The 20086-nt window shown below is 46.4% G+C and overlaps 1 protein-coding gene across 1 annotated transcript in view; it reads left to right on the top strand.

The window, feature by feature from the left end:
• Vwa3a (von Willebrand factor A domain containing 3A) overlaps window positions 1-20086 on the top strand; it is a 67373-nt gene that overhangs the window by 11274 nt on the left and 36013 nt on the right. The window contains exons 4-13 of the mRNA XM_059267662.1: window positions 3563-3687; window positions 3834-3911; window positions 7784-7838; window positions 9213-9311; window positions 10130-10236; window positions 14886-15011; window positions 15703-15811; window positions 16035-16100; window positions 19347-19472; window positions 19909-20044. Of these exons, the coding sequence (XP_059123645.1) occupies window positions 3563-3687; window positions 3834-3911; window positions 7784-7838; window positions 9213-9311; window positions 10130-10236; window positions 14886-15011; window positions 15703-15811; window positions 16035-16100; window positions 19347-19472; window positions 19909-20044 (1027 nt within the window). The remainder of the gene's footprint in view (window positions 1-3562; window positions 3688-3833; window positions 3912-7783; window positions 7839-9212; window positions 9312-10129; window positions 10237-14885; window positions 15012-15702; window positions 15812-16034; window positions 16101-19346; window positions 19473-19908; window positions 20045-20086) is intronic.

Below are 20086 nucleotides of genomic sequence, written 5' to 3'. Positions count from 1 at the left end.
TCTTGCCCAGTGGCTAACTTTGCCACAATAAAAGCAAACTCCATATGGAAGTTCTTTGATGCCTATCATCCTTTTTTTGAAGCAAATTGGTGCTGCCAGGAGCAGACATGTCTCACTCATGAAAAGCCTTAGGTTATTAGAACATCTTAAATGCCATATTCTGTAGGTCTCTGAAGTGTTTGAAGATCACCTATCCATCTAAAGCATATCTCTGTTTAACCTTGAGAACATACGTAACATAACTACAAGTTTGATTATTATAAATGACTAACTACTAACCTGTATTTCTTAATTATACATTGCATTTTAAAATGAGTTGCACAGGTACAATACCTTAAACAAGAGTAGAAACATATATACAGTATAACAAAAATAACCTTAAATTTGTATCACTATATAAAAATCCATACCAATGTAAAATATCTGAGACTAGTGGTTCTTCAAAAGTAGACTCAACAATCCACCCTTTCATCCCATCATTCTGTATCCTCCATTTTTTCTTTCAGAAAGAGATCCCTGAATCCGATCTCCTTTGTTCAGTTTTTTTCCCTGACCATGACCAATAACAGCTTGTAACCAACCCCCCTAAATGATGACAAACATCCATAACCTACTGAATGACCAAAAACCACCCACTCCACCACTTGGCAATGTGGGCGTTGTGTTCTCTAGACTGCTTCCTGTTGTCTGGGGGTGATGATATTTTTAGGGGACCCTGATAAAATTGGGATAATGGTCAAGTCCTGGGAGAGTTTAGCTGTATCATTTGTTGTCCAGTCTCTGTGTAATGGGAAAGTGCAGGGCTTGTCTGAAGTCCTAGCTGGAATAGTGAATGAGGCCAGACCCTCTCAGCTAGCAGCTTTGAAGTTGTTCTGGATGCAGAATTTTGAAGAAACTGCAACAGAGGCATTCTCTGAGAGGCTGGACCATCTGAGTTAATTGTTTTCATTGGTGTCTGGCCCTTCTTTTTTCTAAAAACACACAAACTTTTAAAGGTAACATACATATCTGCATTAGCACAAGTATAGAATGTGTGTTGTGCACAAGTCAGCTAAAGATGGGGTTTTTTTATTCTATGTTTGAATGAGTAAAAGACATCTACCAACTTTATAAGTAAATTTGGACTTTATAAGCAAACTACAATATAAATCTCTATCCATGCCATAAATCTCTATCCATGCCATATGAAAGGATGGCATGTAGTAATCTGTAGCCAACAAGATTTATCATGTCTCTTCCAGTCTCAGAGCTGTTCCTATGTCAAGGGATCAGCTTATACATCACCTGTCTTGTAGTCTTTCTTGGCTTTTTCCCTCATGTCTGTAGCCAAGATCCTCAGGAGATTTCCCCTGATCAAATCCAATCTTTATTCATTTTGAATAGATCCATAGCTTTTTGTTTCCTATGGAAACAAGGGCATATCCTCTCCCTCAACATAACACATATCCTGATTTCCATTTTAAAAGTAAGACATCCCTAAAGTATGCAGGTTTAATTCAGCAGTTTCTTCCACAATCCAATGTGAGCAGCTGTCATTTGCTCATCAGCATTAAATTAAAAAAATTCGAAGTCATCAAAGCACCATACAGGATCCAGACTCCCTGTGGATTTTCCATCCTTATGTGGCTTATTCTTTTTATATTACTTTACTCTTTCTTTAAAGACTTCATTATTTTAAAATTATTTTTATGACTGTCTATACCCATTTTTTACTGTATGTGTTTAGAGGTTGTTTGTTTGTTTGTTTGTTTTTCAGTCTGGACCGATTTACTTGTACCTTCTCTGATCATGTGAGCCAAGCTTTAAACCCACCCTGTGGCTCTGCTTAGCACATGGCTGGCTGGCTCCACCGCCTCCTCAGTCCTTGAGAACCAGCCTTAAGCCAGAAGTCCAGCCCAGTTCTGGGAAGTTAGTGGGCTGTGGCAAGTGTTTTGACTTAGCATGCTGTTTCTACTTAGTGCACAAGCTATTCAAGTGCTCGATATAGAGCAGAGCTGTGCCTCTGTACGCTATGAACACTGGGTAACTAGGAAGCCAGATCCATTTTTTTGTCTGTTTGTTTGTTTGTTTGTTGTTTTCAGCTTTCTCAGGACCTGTGTGGAAATATGTGCCCAGACGTTGGGTGCCATATGTAATTGCCATATGTAACTGTGCCATATATAACTGCGACATATGTAACTGCCCTCTCCATACTGCCTATGTTGCTTCTTCCGCATCTGGCTATGACTCTACCTTCTTCCCAGAGTTCTCTTTGTATCTGGAAATCCTGCCTATACCTCCTGCTATTGAGCTATTGACCATTCAGCTTTTCATTACACCAATCACAGCAATACATTTTCACACAGTATAAAAATATCCCACAACATATAGGTGTGTGTATGAACCTGAGTCTGTGTATATGTCTGTCTCTGTGAGGTGTGTGTGTGTGTGTGTGTGTGTGTGTGTGTGTGTGTGTATCTGTGTCACTGTGTGTCTCACAGTGAGACTGAGCTGGATTCCAGACCCTTAGTGAACAGTAGCTTCTCAGCCTTTTAACTGAGATGTGGTGAAGTGAATTATGTCCAACTCCATGGGTATTCAAGGCCCTTCTGTAGCACATCGACAGCAGTTGTGATGCAGGAAGCTCTTGCTGACCCTGTCGTGCGTGCACACTTGTGCAGCTGGTACCCATGCAGTCTGGACTTTTATCACCTCTGATTCACTACTGTCTTAGTTACCTTTCTATCGCTGTGACCAACCGTGACCAAGGTGACTTCTAAAAGAAAACATTTAATTGTGGAAATGATCAGGATCATCCCACTGAGAAAACAGAAATGTATCCAGACCTCTCTCACTATGAGGGAGGCAGCCCCCATGACTTGTGTTTGCCATCAGCTCGACAGCAGGATGGGAAATAGAGAACTTCATATGGAAGAAAGGGCTTCCTCCAGGACCTCTGTCTACAAGCTCTCAGCATGTGGGAGGTTAGAGGAAGGCTCAGCAGGAGAAGGCATCTTACATGATTGGTTCAGGAAACACACTTTACTTCCTCCGGATGGTCCTGGGTTGGAAGAAGGGGCACACAAACATGGGAAGCTAGCAGTCTTAGGACCGAATCCCAGCCATTCGGGGGCCAATTTTTGCAGACGTTGTGATTCTACTATCAGGTTGTCTGGTCATTGTGTTTGTCTAATCACTCCCATAGTGAGCTGCCCTTGAATATGAGAGCCACATCTGGGGCCTGATATGAGGGTGGTGTTTCCAGAGTAACCATTCTCAGGTTCACATGCTCTCTCAGCAAGGAGATTAGTTTTATTGTTACTGTGTTGTTGGTGTTGGTGTTTTGAGTCAGGGTCTTGCTCTGTAGCCCAGGCTGGCTTTGAACTTCAGGTCAGTCTCCCAAGTGCTGTGGTTACTGCTATGCACCACTATTCCCAGTTAGCCAGGAGAACTTTTAGAATACCTTGAGATAGGTCGCTCAGAGTTCACAGACCTTGGGTATCTGTATGAAGGGAACCCAAAGCACCCTTGTCTGTCCCTGCTTCCTGCTGTTTCCTGTCTGACTCGGGCTTGTGCCTTGTAGAAGCTGCAGGGAAGGGAGACTCGGGCAGCAGCTCTGGAAGACTCTGAAGACTGGCTTTCAACTCACAGTTTAAAGTTTGAGAAACTTACCTTGGCTGACCTGATAAGCCAGGGCACAGTTAAACTGTAAGTCTGAAGTCTTTCTGCCCTTCCTCCCAAGCTCCCCAAGGCTGCAGTGGCACACCCAGCCCTGAGCCTGAGAACCCCCAAATAAAGCTTTGCACACCCAGTCCTGAGCCTGAGAAACACCAAATAAAGCTTTGCTTTTTCAGGGAGGAGTGTGGCAATGCCATGCCCAAAGTGCATTTCTCCACCCAGACCATCCGCCACTTTGAATCAAGGCTTTCTGAGTAAGTTTCCCAGTGTCCTCCAGCACCCCTAAGCTTGAGGCCTTATCTCATCTCATAGCCTGCACATGGTTGGGACCAATCAGCAATTTCAGTGGACCTTAAACTTGTCTGTCTACCTCTAATTTGTCCTTTTCTCAAATGAAAACGTTGGACTCGATTGGCGTCTCTTGGCCTTTGAAAGCCCTGGTGCCCTTGGATGAGTGCCTCAGATGTCCCAGCTTCATCTGCTGGTTAATGGCTGAGAGCTCTGCCAGGTGGGACAGTTCTCACCTTGGCAGACGTGTGTCCAGCAGGCATGTGCCCAACTCCCAAACCAATTATTTTATTTTATATGTGTGGGTGTCTTGTCTGCATGTGTGTTAGTGCATACAAATGTGCCTGGTATTCACAGAGTTCAGAAGAAGGTGTTGCATCCCCTGGAACAGCTGCCATGTGGGTGCTGGGAACTGAACCTGGATCCTCCACAAGATCACCAAGTGCTCTTAACTGATGAGACCTTTCTCCAGCCTCACCCAAACCAATCTTGATAGCACAAGGAGCATGCACACATACTCAGAGTGTGTGCACGCACGCGCACACACACACACATACATATACACACACATACACATACATACATACATACATACATACACACATACATATACACACACATACACATACATACATACATACATACATACACACATACATATACACACACATACACATACATACATACACACACATACATATACACACATATACATACATACATATACACACATATACATACATACACACACATACATATACACATACATACACACATACATATACACACACATATACATACATACATACATACACACACACACACACACACATCTTCCCATAATCAGTACACAGAATAGTCTTAAGATTCCATCCCACACTGGGCAGTGGCCTTTAATCCAGCACTCAGGAAGCAGAGGCAGGCAGATCTCTGTGAGTTTGAGGCCAGCCTGGTCTTCAGAGTCAGTTCCAGGATGGCCAGGGCTACACAGAGAAACCCTGTCTCGAAAAAAAACAAAAAAAGAAAAAAATTGCATCTCAGCTATAGCAGTAGTAATCTCTGATCCATAATTACTGTTGCCTAAGGTTTCCCAAAAGGTTATGATGGTAATTAATAGCTAACATTTATTAATGTGCCCGAAACTCTGCTAAGGGCTGCCTACGAGATCCTTTTTCATCTTTGTAACCACCCCAAACATTGTATTATGCTCTAACTACCAAAAGTCAGTTGTTCAATGATCATTCATACAGCAACCAATTTGTGGATTTATCATGCTCTAACTATAAATTTATAGAAAGTTAGCCGGGCGGTGGTGGCACACGCCTTTAATCCCAGCACTCAGGAGGCAGAGCCAGGCGGATCTCTGTGAGTTCGCGGTCAGCCTGGTCTACAGAGGGAGATCCAGGACAGGCACCAAAACTACACAGAGAAACCCCGTCTCGAAAAACTAATAAATAATAAATAAATAAATAAATTTATAGAAAATTGTTGGAGTCAGAAAGTTTTAAAGGTTTTAAATAACTACATGATGTTCCATTAGTTCATTCATTTATTCGTTTGTGACAGGGTCTATGTAGCTCAGACTGGCCTTTAACTTGAGATCCTCCTGCCTCAGCCTCCCAAGTTGCTGGATTACATTCTGGATCACTGCATCTATGTAGAGTTCTATAATTAATATTTGGCTCTTTTGTTTTGAATTATAAATCCAACATTTTGTTTTTTATTTGTTCTTTGATAGTTTAATACATGTATGCAATTAAATATGGTCACATCTACTCTTTATTTCTTCCCAGATCCTTCCCCAAACACCCCCTTCCAACTTCATGTCATGGTCTTCGTCAGCTCCTCCTCCTCTTTCTTTTGATATGTTGATAAGTCCTGTTAGTTCTGCCTATATGTACATGAGTGTACAGCGGTCCACTGGAATAGTCAAAGCTGCTTAACTAATCGGGCAGTTGGCAAATTGACTTGGACAGAGTCCTGTGACTATCTTTACGTAGAAGATGATGGAACTCTGGGGCTCAGCAAGGATACTACGCCCTCCAAAGGTCACACCGCCCGTAAACAGCAAAGCAAAGTCTCCAACACAGGCATGTCTCAGTGTGAGGCTCAGGGTCTTAGCCATATAGCCACGCTCATGTCTCCACCATGACTCCACCTGCTGCTCTTGCCTCATGAATTTGTACCCAACCTCTGGCCTTCCGTGCTCTTCTCTCCCAGCAGCCCTCGGTGAGGCAACTCAGTAAGATTCAAGTGACCAAGGCCTTCCCATGAGCACCTGTCACCTGCTGGTGCCCACACCCTCAAGGGGGTGTTTGCTTTGCTCTCGTTCGGTGGTCAATGCATTCTCTTGGCTACTTTTTAGAAACTGTTATTTTTGTGAATCAACCCAAGGAACGGCTTGCTGCCCTGCCACCGTCACAGCTTTGTGGTCAGACCCCCAGGAGACTTGGGACAGTTTCTTCTGTAAAGACTCGTATCTGAGGGGCTGGAGAGAGGGCCCAGTGGCTAAGAGCACTTGTTGCCCTTGCAGAGGACCTGACTGAGTTTGCTTCCGAGCGATCTCATGAATGCTCACAGCCACCCATAACCCCAGTTCCAGGAGACCTGATACCATCTGCCACTTCTGTCTTCCATGAGTACCAGGCATACGCATGGTGTGGAGATATCCAGGGAAAACACCCAAAAATACAAAATAAATAATTTTTTAAAAGACTCAGATCTGAGTGAGAGCAGGCTTGTCCCCCACCTTTCTCATGAAAACACTGCCCCCTGCTCCCAGGCCTGCACCCCAGCAGCTCACCCATAGTCATCAGCACCCTGTCTTGCTTCATAGGAGAGCTGCGGCCCCCCCAGCATCCTCCCCACGTGCCCCCAGTCTAGTGCCCTGGCAAACACATACCTTTAGCTCTCTCTTTGCTACATTTGCCTTGCATTCTCCTTAAAAGTAATAAATTCAGCTAACCAGGTAGCTCATGCCTCTAATTCCAGAGTGGGTAGGCTGAGGTAAAAAGACCGAGAGTCTAAGGCTGGACCGGTGGAAGGCTCCATGAGTAAATAAAGGCTGCTGCACAGGCCAGGGGAGCGAGAGCTGACGTCCTGGACTCCGGAGGTGTGGGGGTGGGAAGCTGACTCCTCCTCTTAACACACTTGCGCCAGAACACACACACACATACACACACACATACACACACACACACACACACACACACACACACTCACACTCTTCCTTCCTCCTCCTCCTCTCTCCCCTCCCCCAACACACATGCACACAAGCACACACAAAGCAATTAATTTTTAAAATTAAAAAAACAATTAAAAGAGTTTGAGACCAACCTGGGCTGCAGAGTGATAGTCTCCCTCAAAAATGTAGAAAAGGCCACATGGTGGCTCACATCTTTAACCCCACAAGAGGAAGGTAGAGGCAGGCAGAATTCTGTGAGTTTGAGGCCAGCCTTATCTACATAATAAGTTCTAGGCCAGCCAGGGCTATACAGTGAAACTTGGTCTCAAATAAAAAATAAAATAAAGTAAAAGAGAAAGTTTTTAATTAAAAATTTAGATAACCAAAGCTTGTAAAATCCTAGCCACCTTCCTCTGTGTGTAAGTGACAGCGTTTGGTGATGAACCTTCCCCTGTGTGTATGTGACAGCGTTTGGTGATGAACCTTCCCCTGTGTGTAAGTGACAGCGTTTGGTGATGAACCTTCCCCTGTGTGTAAGTGACAGCCTTTGGTGATGAACCTTCCCCTGTGTGTAAGTGACAGCCTTTGGTGATGAACCTTCCCCTGTGTGTAAGTGACAGCCTTTGGTGATGAGTCTCTCTGGTGTCTCCACAGCACTATCGAACTCTATCAGCAGAGGATGCGCTGGCTCACAGAGAACAGCAGGAAGGTAATGGCACCCCTGTGGCTCTTCCCACCATCCTCAACCCGGCCCTTAGAGCTGGGTTAGAGCCCTTACCGCTGCAGATGATGGCATTCCAACTAAAGTTGGCTTCCACTAAAACACAGACTTCCTAACCCACACACGTGGAAGCTGCAGACACAACTGTTCTTGTTGCTGAACTCTTACATTCTCCCGAGGCCCAGCTGGGCATGGCAGGCCACACCTGTAGTCCCAGCACTGAGTGAACTGAGTGAGGATTCAGGCCGATGAGATGCTCACAGGGAAAGGCACTTTCAGCCACACCTGGAAACAAAGTGTGATCTCCGGGTCCTACATGGTGGAAAGAAAAGCAATTCCTGAAGGTTGTCCTCTGACCTCCACAGGTGTTTGCGCTCTCTTTCCCTCCCGCTCTCTCTCTGTCTCTCTCTGTCTCACACACACAGACACATGTGATTTTGACTTTAATTTTTTGTTTGTTTTGTTTCTCGGGACAGGGTTTCTCTGGGAAACTCTAGCTGTCCTGGAACTCGCTTTGTAAATCAAGCTGGCCTCAGAGATCCACCTGTCTCTGCCTCCTGAGCTCTGGGATTAAAGTTGTGCACCACCACTGCCCAGATCAATTTGTTTTGTTTGTGTGTTTAAGAACATTGAGAGTCCGAGGCTACCCTGGGCTGCACAGTCAGATTCTGCCTCAGAAATCTAAAAAAATAAAAATAAAAATTTCCCTTGGCTTGGTTTTTCATGGGATAACCCTCCCAGGCTTGGGAAGATGGTCCCTGGTGACAGTAAGTTTACATCACCATCCAGACCACTCCAGTCACAGGGACCTCACATCATGGTCCTTATGAATACTCCCAAGTCCTCGGATTGACTCACTGGACTTCTTTAGAGCAGTCCCATCTTCAAAGCTGGCTAGGCCTGAGGCTAGTGCTCTTGCCCAGGGAAACAGAGGCAGGAGGGCAGGGTAAACAAGGAGGGCTGGGTTAGCGCTTCCAGACCTCGTGGTCTGAGGAGACAGGCGGCCACACATGGGAAGGCAGAGTGCTGCTCCCAGACAGGACAGAGTCTATCTGCATCTACACAGGGCTAAAGCAGGGTCGCAAGCTAGCAGTGTGCAGCTCCCAGCTGGTCTGGAAGAGCCTTCGTTTTGGCTCCATAATTTCAGAAGTTTTCTCCTTAGTTGTCCAGATTTCAAAATCTTCATGTCTTACTTTGGGACCTGCTTTCTGGCTTCCCTTGAAAAAGGAGACTGTCTGGTACCTCTGGGCTCTGGTTCCCTCAGGCACCCCGACCTCTTTCTATTGCAGTTTGAGGGATGACCACACTCCTGCCTCAAAAGTGCAGGCCTAGGCTGTTTGTACATTTCCTCTTTGGTTTTAGGCATTTGGCCTCATCAAGGGAACAAGAGTGGGACTCCTCATCGATGTGTCCCAGGTCAGCAGTGGCCCTCAGAAAGAAGAATTCCAAAATGACCTGGCAGTAAGTCCCCGGCATGAGGTGTACCTCTCCAGCCTCCCACTTCTCCCCACTTCCCGGCCTGGGGTACAAACTCACTTTGTTTAGAGCAAATGCAAAACAGGGCCATTCACGAAGAACAGTTCCCACTCAATTAGCACCTCCAGGGGAGGAAATGTGTGGAGTTCTGTAAAACCTCACCACAGACTCATTTTCACTTACAGTGTGAACTTCTAGTATTCTAGACCCCACAGCAGAACCTCCCAGCTAGACACCCCACCCCTGCAAAAGCCCGCGTTCCCTCAGACAGGATGTGGACTGGAGTCTGTTCCTTCCGGTTGGTCTGTTTGGGGACGATGGCCGAATACTACCACACAGCACTGGACCCCTGGCCTTTGCCAGATAGTAAAGCTACTCTGGTTTCTTTGGATTTTTCCGAAACAGAAAAGTAGAGTCAAATCCCAGCTACCTCCACCCCTTCCAGGCTACAGGACCCTGCTACCTCCTTTGTAAAGCAAGTGGGGAGGACAACATGGCCACCTCACAGAGCTGTCATAGAAGGAACCTCTAGTACTACCTCTGGCTCGACAGACTCGTGAGGCGATGGGGAAGGGTGCTTATAGTCTGGGATAGGCACCAACCACATTAGCAACAGCTTGTGTTTTATGAAGGTTGAACAGAGCTTTGAGAGGCTCCATGTGCGACAGCCATCCTCATTCAGCACGGTTTTGCACAGCACAGCTCCCCACCCATGAGGGCAGCCTGCACTAGAGGGTGTAGCCATGTAACCAGGTTCCATAGAACCCCGGCTCTGTGAGCCCCTTATGTCCTTTTATCCACAGAGTCTCATTGATGAGCAACTGAGCCTCAAGGAAAAGTTGTATGTCCTGTCCTTCGGTGTCACCACCAAACCCCTCTGGCTGGACCCCGTGGAAGTCAGCGCGTCCACGTGAGTGGCTGCCCCGTCTCTCCACCAGGATGTCCACTTGTTCCAGTTCAGTGGACTGTTTACACCTGTGCTTGTTTATTTGTTCATTTGTTTGAATTAAGGTCTTGTGTGGCCCATGCTGGCCTCAAGCTTGCTATACAGCTGAGGGTGGCCTTGAACTTATGATCTTCCTGCTTCCACCTCCTAAGGGCTGGGGTCACAAGTGTGCACCTAGCTGATAAGAAACTAGGCTTCCTACGTGCTGGGCAAACACTACCCACTGAGCTCTGTCCCCAACACTTCACTGAATGTTTAAGATGCAAACCCCAAAACCACAACAGGTAGGGCAGCACCCAGGAATGAGTCACAACAGCAGAAATATGGGCAGGCAGCAGTTAGAAAGATGGTCACCGCCCCACGCGCTTCCAAAATAAAGGATGAGACCACCACAAGACAGCTTGCCTGCTTTTTTATTTTTATTTATTATTTGTATTTTTGCTGATCTGGAGATGGAGCCAGGACCTTGAGCATGCTGGCCAAATGCTTTACCTCAGAGCTACATCCCCAGCCCCAAACACCACTTTTATGCATCAAACTAGAAATGATAGCTTTAGTATTATGAAAATAATACATGCATGTTTTCAATAATCCAGGCAACCTGCATGGATAAATAACAGTGGATGAATCTCCTTTATACTGCCATTTCTACTCTTACCACCCAGTAGTAACTTGCACATCTGTTCCACAGACAGGCCACACACACACACACACACACACACACACACACACACACACACACACATACACACACACCATCCACGTTCCATCCGTTTTAGGCAGAAGCAAGACAGCTGAGCCAGGTGGTGCATTCCTGTATCCCCAGCTCATCAAGATGCTAAGGCACAAGGATCACAAGTTTAAAGTAGCCTGAGCTAGAGTTGCCAGCCTGGGCAACTTAGTTAGACCTCTGTCTCAAAAGATAATTTGAAAGTAAAAGGGGGGCAAAGGAATATGGCGCTGTGTTAGAGTATTGGCCTAGGCCCTATCCCTGATACCACAAGTAAAGAACAGCATAAGGGGGAGCTCATAACCCTGGTCTGTGCTGTGGCCTTTCACCCAGTCTTGCTCTTATTTCCTATCACTGCATGTATCACCTCACTGGTAGTGGCTACATACTATTCCATTGCATGGATGCCCTCTAGTTGGATAGGATGGGATTTGGGGGCATCTGGAAAGGAGGTATATAAGAATGTCTGTTTGTGCCAGAAAGTAATTTGTTGTCCATGATGACAATGTCTTTGATTGCCCCTATGATGTTGGGTACACCATGCTAGGCACTTTACAGGTATGAACACATTAAAAATCTACAGCCAATGCAATAGAATTATAATAGCCATTTGGTAAATGAGGAAATGTGGGCACATGCCTGGCTGGAATTGCAAATCTCAGGGCAGAGCCAGGGAAAAAGCTAAGCTTAGGATAGAGGCACCTGCTGCCAAGCCTGGCAACTTGAGTTCAATACCCCAGGGCCCACATGATTGGAAGGAATGAACTGACTCCTGACCTCCATATGCACAGCATGGCATGCTCATTCTATCTCCCCTCAACTAAATAAAGGCACTAAAGACCTAAGCTTTGGTTCCCTTTGGTCCAGCACCAGCTGTGAAGAGGACAGTCCAGCCCTGGCCTCAACCACAGCTCTATCCCCTCCGGTCCCCCCCCCCCCCCAGAATAAAGTGAGTGATACCTGCTCTTCACAGAGTCGATGTCAAGATAAAAGGAGGACCAGGAACCTGGCACGTGACAGCTACTCTGTGAAGGAGATCATTTTCACTGTTTTCTGCTCCAGCTAGACCCGGAAGTCACTCTGAGATTGTCAGTCGAGAGCTCCTCAATGTCAGTCATCCCTGGGTCTCCCTTATATCCCTGTCATTTCTCTGCCTCAGAACTAATATTTACTCCATGCCACTTGCTCCATTATTGATTTTTCATCACATCAATTCTATTTATTGTTGAAGGAAAGTTCCTATAAATTCCATAACTGAGAAGTCCATATCACATGCCATCGTTAGGAGGTAAAAGCAAATGCAGTGAAAGAAAGATCTTAAATTCCACCTTGCAAGCATTATTGGCTGCAGCAAGTGCTTAGACCCGAGACCCGGGCTCTGGTGAATCATTTGCGGGGCATGCGCGTGACTCTGGGTTCCAGCCCCCGGCATTGTAGGAACAAAAGGGAGAGAGATAGCAGTGTGATGAAAGCACCAAGTAGGATTTCACTTCGTGCTGGGGTTGAACCCGGAGCTTCCCAGACACGAGGTGAGCCTCGCAGGGGACGTCCCTTCTGTCGGGCTGGAAGAGAAGTGGAAGGAGCCGAAGTGTTGCATCTGAGTTTAGCCATGTCTGCTCTTATCAGTGAGTGGCTCCCAAGGCACACGGGACACAGCTACACAGACATGTACCTCCCTGCTCTTAGAGCCTCCGTAGAGTCCAGAGATGAACTCGATGGCAGCATCTGTCCCCCAGAAGAACTATACAGGGTGTGACAGGACTCAGTTCCAGGGGCTTGAAAGCAGAGCTGCCAAGGACTCGGGTTCCAGAGTCAGGGTTTGTTTGAATCCAGGTCTGTTGTACCACAGTGTTTGTGGTACCACATCAGGCATGTTCTAACTCCAAGCCTGAGTTTCCTCATTTATGAAATGTAACTAAAGGTATCCACTTCAAGAATTATGGTTAGACTCAAATGAGCTAAGATTTGTCTAGGGCTGGCACCTTATAAGAGTCCCAAAGAGTCACCTGCCACATAATGACATTTTGGTCAACAACAGATCTGATGTGGTCCCATAAAATTATAATGGAGCTAGGTGTGGTGGTGCATGCTTTTAATCCCAGCACTCGGGAGGCAGAGGCAGGGAGATCACTGTTTCGGGCCAGCCTGGTCTACATAGAAAGTTCTAGGCCAACCAGGGATGGATGGATGGATGGATGGATAGATGGATGATATAGATAGATGATAGATAGATAGATAGATAGATAGATAGATAGATAGATAGATAGTAAATAAAATAAAAATAAGAACCAAAGATAACAGAGCTGAACATCTATCTTGTCAGAGCTTCTGTGCTTCCAACCAGCCACATAGAAGACAAACAATACAACCCTGGTACAGTGTGTAATACGTGCCAAGGCCTCATGCACGCTAGGCAAAACCTCTCCTAACTGAACTACATCTCCAGCCCCTAGGCCGTGTTTTTGGTTAATGTTTCAGAGAGCACCCTTTCTGTTTATAACAAAGGTTTACTGCAAAACAGTATGTGGCAGGCTTTCTTGGACAGCCAGCTCCCAAATCATGACACAGAGACTTATTATTAATTATGAATGCCCAGCCTTAGCTTAGGCTTGTTTCTAGCTAGCTCTTTTTTTTTTTAACTTAAATTAACCCATTTCTGTTCATCTGTGTGCTGCCCTGAGGCTTGTTTACCTCATCTACGTACTGTCTATCCTGCTTTCCTGCTTCCTCCGTGTCTGGCTGGTTGGCCCCAGGCTGGCTAGCTGGCTGGATGGACCCCCTTTTCTGTCTGCCCACCAGCTCCACCTATGCCTCCTCTCCTAGCTATTGGCTGTTCAGCTTTTTATTAGACCAACCAGGTGCCTTAGGCAGGCAAGGTGAAACAGCAACACATCTTTACATAGTTGAACAAATGCAGCCTGAACAAAAGCGGCACACCTTTACATAATTAAACATATTCAGCATAAACACGCGCAACATATCTTTACATAGTTAAACAAATGTTCTATTCCACAGCAACACCACCGAGTGGCAACCTCATCTTGTACTCACCTCATCTCTTTCATTGCCTTATTTTCCCTCCTGCTCGCTCCAGTCTCCCGTCATTCAGTGTGTCACACACTAGAAGCATAGGCCACACCCTGTATAGACCCCATGCAGCTCAGCTATGTGGTAGGCTACGCTATCTAGGTCTGTGTAAGTGCATTCAGTGATGGCACACAATGGCAGAATCACCCAGAGACATTTCTTAGAACATGTCCTGGTCAGCTATCCAAGCATGGAGCCTCAAAGGCTATTGCCAAGTCCAAGGGAACCTTGGTGAAAGGAAAAATATTGGCTCAGGACTCCCAAGACCAAGTTCTCAACACAAAGGAGATTCATGTGCCCCAGAGGGACAAAGACCGGAGATGAAGAAAGGGGGGAAGGGGAAGGGAACAGGAGAAAGGGGAGAAGAGGAGCAAGGGAGGGGAGAAGGGGTATTTGCCCCAGAGGGACAAATGACAGCCTCTGGATAGAGAAGAGACAGATGCAGCCCATAAGAAAATGGCAGCTTATAAAGGTAAAATGGATGAGGTGTTTAATTTTAATTGGACATGTTAATTAGGTGAGCCGAAGGGGGCTTTTGATTGCTGGACTTCAATACTTTGATTAGCTGGATCTTGGTGGTCAGCCTCAGGAGAAAGAAGTGGCCAAATGAGAGAATGGGCCTTGGGGGCTAGCTTCAGGAATGTAACCTAACAGTTTTGATCAAGGCAGAGGGAATCGGGGAGAAGGGCAAGGCCTGCCGCAGCCATGTGCTCCAGTGGGCTGGTGTCCCTTCACTTGGAGACCCAGGTCATTAAGCTGCACATGACTATAGTTAGGCTGCTGTGTCTCCTTCCAGCCTCCAGGAACTCAAGCTCTGGGTAAAGAAGCTGCAGCCTGAGGGAAGCTGCAATCTGCTACAAGCCTTGAAGAAAGTCTTTGCTCACAAGGAGCTGAATTCTCTGGTGACCATATTGAGAAGCTGGTAGGTCTCCTTTCTTACTCAGCAGCTGATAGACTACATGAAGGAGGCTGAGGACCCAAGCAGTGTCTGAGAAAAGACATCACCAAGCATGATGCTTCACACACACTTGAAAGAAGGATTCTGTTCATAGGCTACCCATGTATCCTTGGGGCAGGGCAGCCAGGGCTGGCTGGCGCTGCTGTCCGCCCAGCTCTGCATCTTACCCAGGTGACCTAGGACACAGGTGATCAGTTAAGAATGAGTAGAGGGGCTGGGAAGGTGACTCAGTAAAGTGCTTGGAAGCATGAGCACCCGAGTTCAGATCCCCAGCACCCATAAATAAAAGCATCGTATGCCTGTAATGTTAACACTGGGGAGGCAGAGACAGGAGCAACCGGTGTTTCCGGACCAGCCAAACTAGCCAATCAATGACTCCCAGGTTCAGTGGGAGACCCTAGCTGGAAAATAATATAGAGAGTAATGATGGAAGACACAAGATATGGGGTTCTGGCCTCTTCATGCACACATACATGCACGCACAATCATATACAAGAACACATGCACATATAAATACACACACACACACACACACACACACACACACACACACACACACACACATGTTCCCTGGGAATTACCAGTTTGATCGGGGATGTTCACAGCATAGTTTCAGTACAGAGTACCCATGCCTCCTCTTGCATCTGCTCCACAGTCCAGATCAGCCTTCTGAATTCCTGTCTGACTACATCCAGCAGTCCACCGTAGGACGGGACCTCTTCATTCATGTCACCACCTACAAATGCAATGATCAAGTGCCCTCTGTGAGTATCTGAACTTTTCCAAAGCACCTCTTTGACAGTTGGCAGCAGTGAACTGGGCCGGCCTCGGAGACTGCCTAAGCAGGGTGCCCAAGCTGTGGAGCAGAACACACCTCTCTTGGGCCCACTTCTCCCGTTGGTGAACAGAGGGTGTGGGGGGTTCTGAAAGCTCCGACAAGGAAGATTTGTCAGAATATTGCTGGAGCTGACTCTCACCCTCCCCCAGGCTGTTCTGAAGAACCTCACAGATGCGCTTCGGGGCTACCACCACTGCTACAGCTCAGAATCAGAGGTAAGCCTTTTGAAGACCGGCTGTACCTGCCACCTGCCCCAGGGCTGGGCCCTGGGGGATCTGGCCAGGACAGACTATGCCACATGTGTGCATATTCTTTTCCCCACTTCATCATGCCTGCTCTCCAAGCTTGGTGACTTTGAACAGGTAAAATCATATGACAGTGAAAATGTGGGAAGTACAGAGACAAGCTGGAGTGGTAAGCTGTTGGTAGCTTGTCTGATGAGCTGGTCACACACTTGTGAAGTCTGTTCAGCAGAATCCTCCATCACTTTCTATAAATATGAACACAACCCTAGCTTGTTTCAACTCCCACCAGAGCATCCAGACCGAAACAATGGCTCCAAATTTCCTTCCTGTATAAGCCCCTGCTGTTGGGAGAGACTCCAGAAGGGCAGAAGGGTACTCCACTCCTTAGCAGTCCATTCACTGGGGTCCTTGTCCCCATTACCAGCTAAGCACTGCCCACTCTGTGTTGTCAGAGGTGGCATTTAATGCACAGCTCCATCTGGCTGATGGAAGATGCAGTCTTGGGGGTGTGGTGCTTCATACCAGTCACGCTGTTGTAGAGAATCAGGAAGATCTCAAGTTCGAGGCCAGCTACATAGTGAGACCCTGTCTCAAAACAAAACAAAAGGAATGTAACCATCAGCCAACAGCCACGCCTGCCAACAGCTGCCCAGGGTTTGCCCCCCACAAATTGTCTCCCAGATCTTCCAGCCTCATTTAGGTGTCAGCCCATTTTGCTATTTCACTGTCCCAACTCTGGTTATAGATGCCACAGACTATAGGGGCTAGAAAAAGGAAGTGAATGAAAACAGTAGATTGAAGAAAAATTTTTATCTTGTCAGGCATGGTGGCACATGCCTTTAATCCCAGCACTCATTTGGAAGCAGAGACAAGATGATCTCTATGAGTTCGAGGCCAGCCTGTTCTCCAGGACAGCCAGGGATATATATATATTTGAGAGAGAGAGAGAGAGGAGAAAGGGAGGAGAGAGAGAAGAGGAGAGGGAAGGAGAGGAGAGGAGAAACAGAAGAGAGGAGAGGGAGGGAGGGACAGAGGGATGAGGGGAGGGAGGAGAGAGAGATCTTAAACTCTGGCTCCTATACTCCCAGCACTGAGGAGGTGAAGGCAAGAGGACCAGGAGTTCCTTGACTATATTGAGAGCTTGAGGCCAGCCTGGGCTACATGACACCTGGTCTCAAAGGGAAAAAAAGAAAGAGAAAGGCCAATAAGATGGCTCATTACTGCTTTTACAAGGCACTTGCCACCAAACCTGATGACCTGAATTCTATCTCCCGGGACCCACATAGTAGAAGGAAAGAACTAACTCCCACAGGTTGTCCTCTGGCCTCCACACAAGTTCTCTTGTGTGTCTGTGCACATTCACACAGATAGATAGATGATAGGTAAGACACAGGGAAGGAGGGGAGAGAGAGAGAGAGAGAGAGAGAGAGAGAGAGAGAGAGAGAGAGAGAGAGAGAGAGAGAGGAGAGAGGAGAGAGAGGAAATAGATGTAATTAAAAGAAAAACAGGAAGCCTGCACCCATGAGCATCCCCTAGTCACTTTACCCTACCCTACTCTCTGGCAGTCCTCCACTGCTTCCTGTCTCTGTGGACTTACCTGTTGTGAACATTTCACCTAAATGGAAGCATACACCTTTTGTATCCGGCTTCTCTCACTTAGCATGGCATATTGTAGCCACTGTAGTACTTCACTTTTATGGATGGATGACACTCTGTTGTCTAGATGGAATAATGGATTCATCTGCGGTTAGATGTTGGGTTTTCCACTTTCTGGCTATTGTGAATGTTGCTGCTGTGGAAGCAGTACAGGACACAAGTCCCCATGTTCAGTGATCTAGAGCAGAGCTAGAGTAAAACTGCCGGGTCCCATGGTACGTCCAGGTTTGATTTTTACTGTTGATGATGATGTGCTTTTTGGGTTTTTTGTTTGTTTGTTTGTTTTGGTTTTGGGTTGGTTGTTCTGTTGTTGTTGTTGTTGTTGTTGTTGTTGTTGTTGTTGTTATGTTTGTTTGTTTTTTAAGTCAGGATCTGAAACTAAAATCATGGCTCAGTGGTTAGGAGCATTGACCGATTTTCCAGAGGACCTGGGTACAATTCCCAGCACCAAAAGGTGGCTCATCACTGTCAGTATCTCCAGCTCCAGAGGATCTGATGCCCTATTCTGGCTGCCAAAAGCATCAGGCACACATGTGATACACAGGCATACATTGCAGGCGAAACACCCATACACATAAAATAAAATAAAAATTTAAAAGACAGGGTCTCACACTGTAGCCCAGGCTAACCTCAGACTCACAGCAATCCTCCTGTCTCTGACTCCTGAATGCTGCGATTGTAGGTGTATACCACCAGACCCAGCTCTTTGTAGTTTTTTGAAACACAGTCTTACTATGTAGCCCAGGTGGGCCTTGAACTTAGCAATCTCCTTGCCTCTGCCTCCCAAGTGCTGAAATTACAGGTGTTCACTAACACACTTGAAGTCTATGTTTAATTTTTCTTTTTTTGAGAAACCACAACAGCTATACCATCCCATATTCTCACCAGTATTACACGAGTGTTCTAATTCTCCCCTTCCCCACCAATATTTGTTGTTTTAGAATTATTATTAGTATATGTGCACACACGTTAGGGGCGCTCATATGCCAAGGCATGTATGTGAAGGCCAGAATACAACACTGTAGAGTTAATTCTTTCCTTTCACCTTCAGATGAGTTCCAGGGACTGAATTCAAGCTTGCATGGCAAGCGCCTTTCCCCACTGAACCATCTTGCTGTATCAACTTTTTAAATCGCTATTAATATCATCATTGTCATCCCAGAGGATGTAAAATGTAAAAAGACAGGATCTTTCTATGTAGTTCTGGCTGTCCTGGAACTTGCTATATAGACCAGGCTAGCCTCAAAGTCACAGAGATAACCCCTACTGCTGCCTTCCAAGTGCTGGAATTAAAGGTGTGTACCACACCTGGCTTAAAATGTTCCTTTGTAAAGTTAGAACGTTTTCCAGCTGTTCCGAATTCTGCAAGTTAATACTGTACACATGGGACAAAATACCTTGGTGGGCCCTGTCTAGTGTATGAACCTCAGTTTATCACCCCAGGTTTAAATAGACAGCCACTCAGCCGTGGGAATTGACTTGGATGCTTGCCTTTTCCCACATTGCCAACTACTGTCATCCAGTGACTTCTAGATAGCTCATTGCTTCCATCACCCCCAGTTCTATACCAGTAGGGATGTGGATGAGCTCCTAGCAGAAACCCAGAAGGCTCAAGACCTCCTCAGCCAGGTACAAGCCCTGTGCCAGAACAGCCCATGTGAGGAGCTGGCCTGCATGATCCAGAAAGTAGGTAGCACTCCACTATTGATGTCTGGCCTTGCCTTTTTACTGCTGATACATTAGCTATAGGAAGTAACTTCTCAGGGCCTCAGTTTTTCACTTTGAAACTGTGCATGACAGGAGGTGGGGCCAGGTCAAGGCTTCCTCAGTGACTTAGTGTACTGGTCTCTTGAGTCTCCAGAAACCTTGTGATCTAAGCCCATGGACAAATGACTTGTCATCTTGGATCTTGGGCGAGGGGGAGAGGTGGACACCTGTAAGAGAAGCAGGTTGCTGGAGACCTTATCCTGTCCCCTGAACATTCAGAAAATCCTCAGAGAATTGCTTTCAACCCACCTGCTAATGTTTTTAAAAGCTCCACATGGAAGGGAGGGGTGAATGGGGAAGAACTTCCCAGCTTTAAAATGTGATTGTGTAATGAGAGTTTTTAAATTGCACGTAGATCTCTACAGAGGTTGTGAAAGGCCCATTCACAAGTCTCTTGCCTAAACCTCCAAAGCATGAAGCTCCTCTCACAATTGAGTTCCCAGACTTGGACAAGACTTCTGCAGAATGGCTGAAAGTCAATGGTCTAAAAGGTATTAAGTCCCCAGAGAGGGCAGGACTGACTAGTGGCTGAC

Source organism: Peromyscus eremicus, chromosome 1 (assembly GCF_949786415.1).
Source record: "Peromyscus eremicus chromosome 1, PerEre_H2_v1, whole genome shotgun sequence".
Classification (NCBI taxonomy): domain Eukaryota; kingdom Metazoa; phylum Chordata; class Mammalia; order Rodentia; family Cricetidae; genus Peromyscus; species Peromyscus eremicus.
Note: the sequence above shows the minus strand (reverse complement) of the source record. Positions and strands in the feature narration are given on the sequence as shown.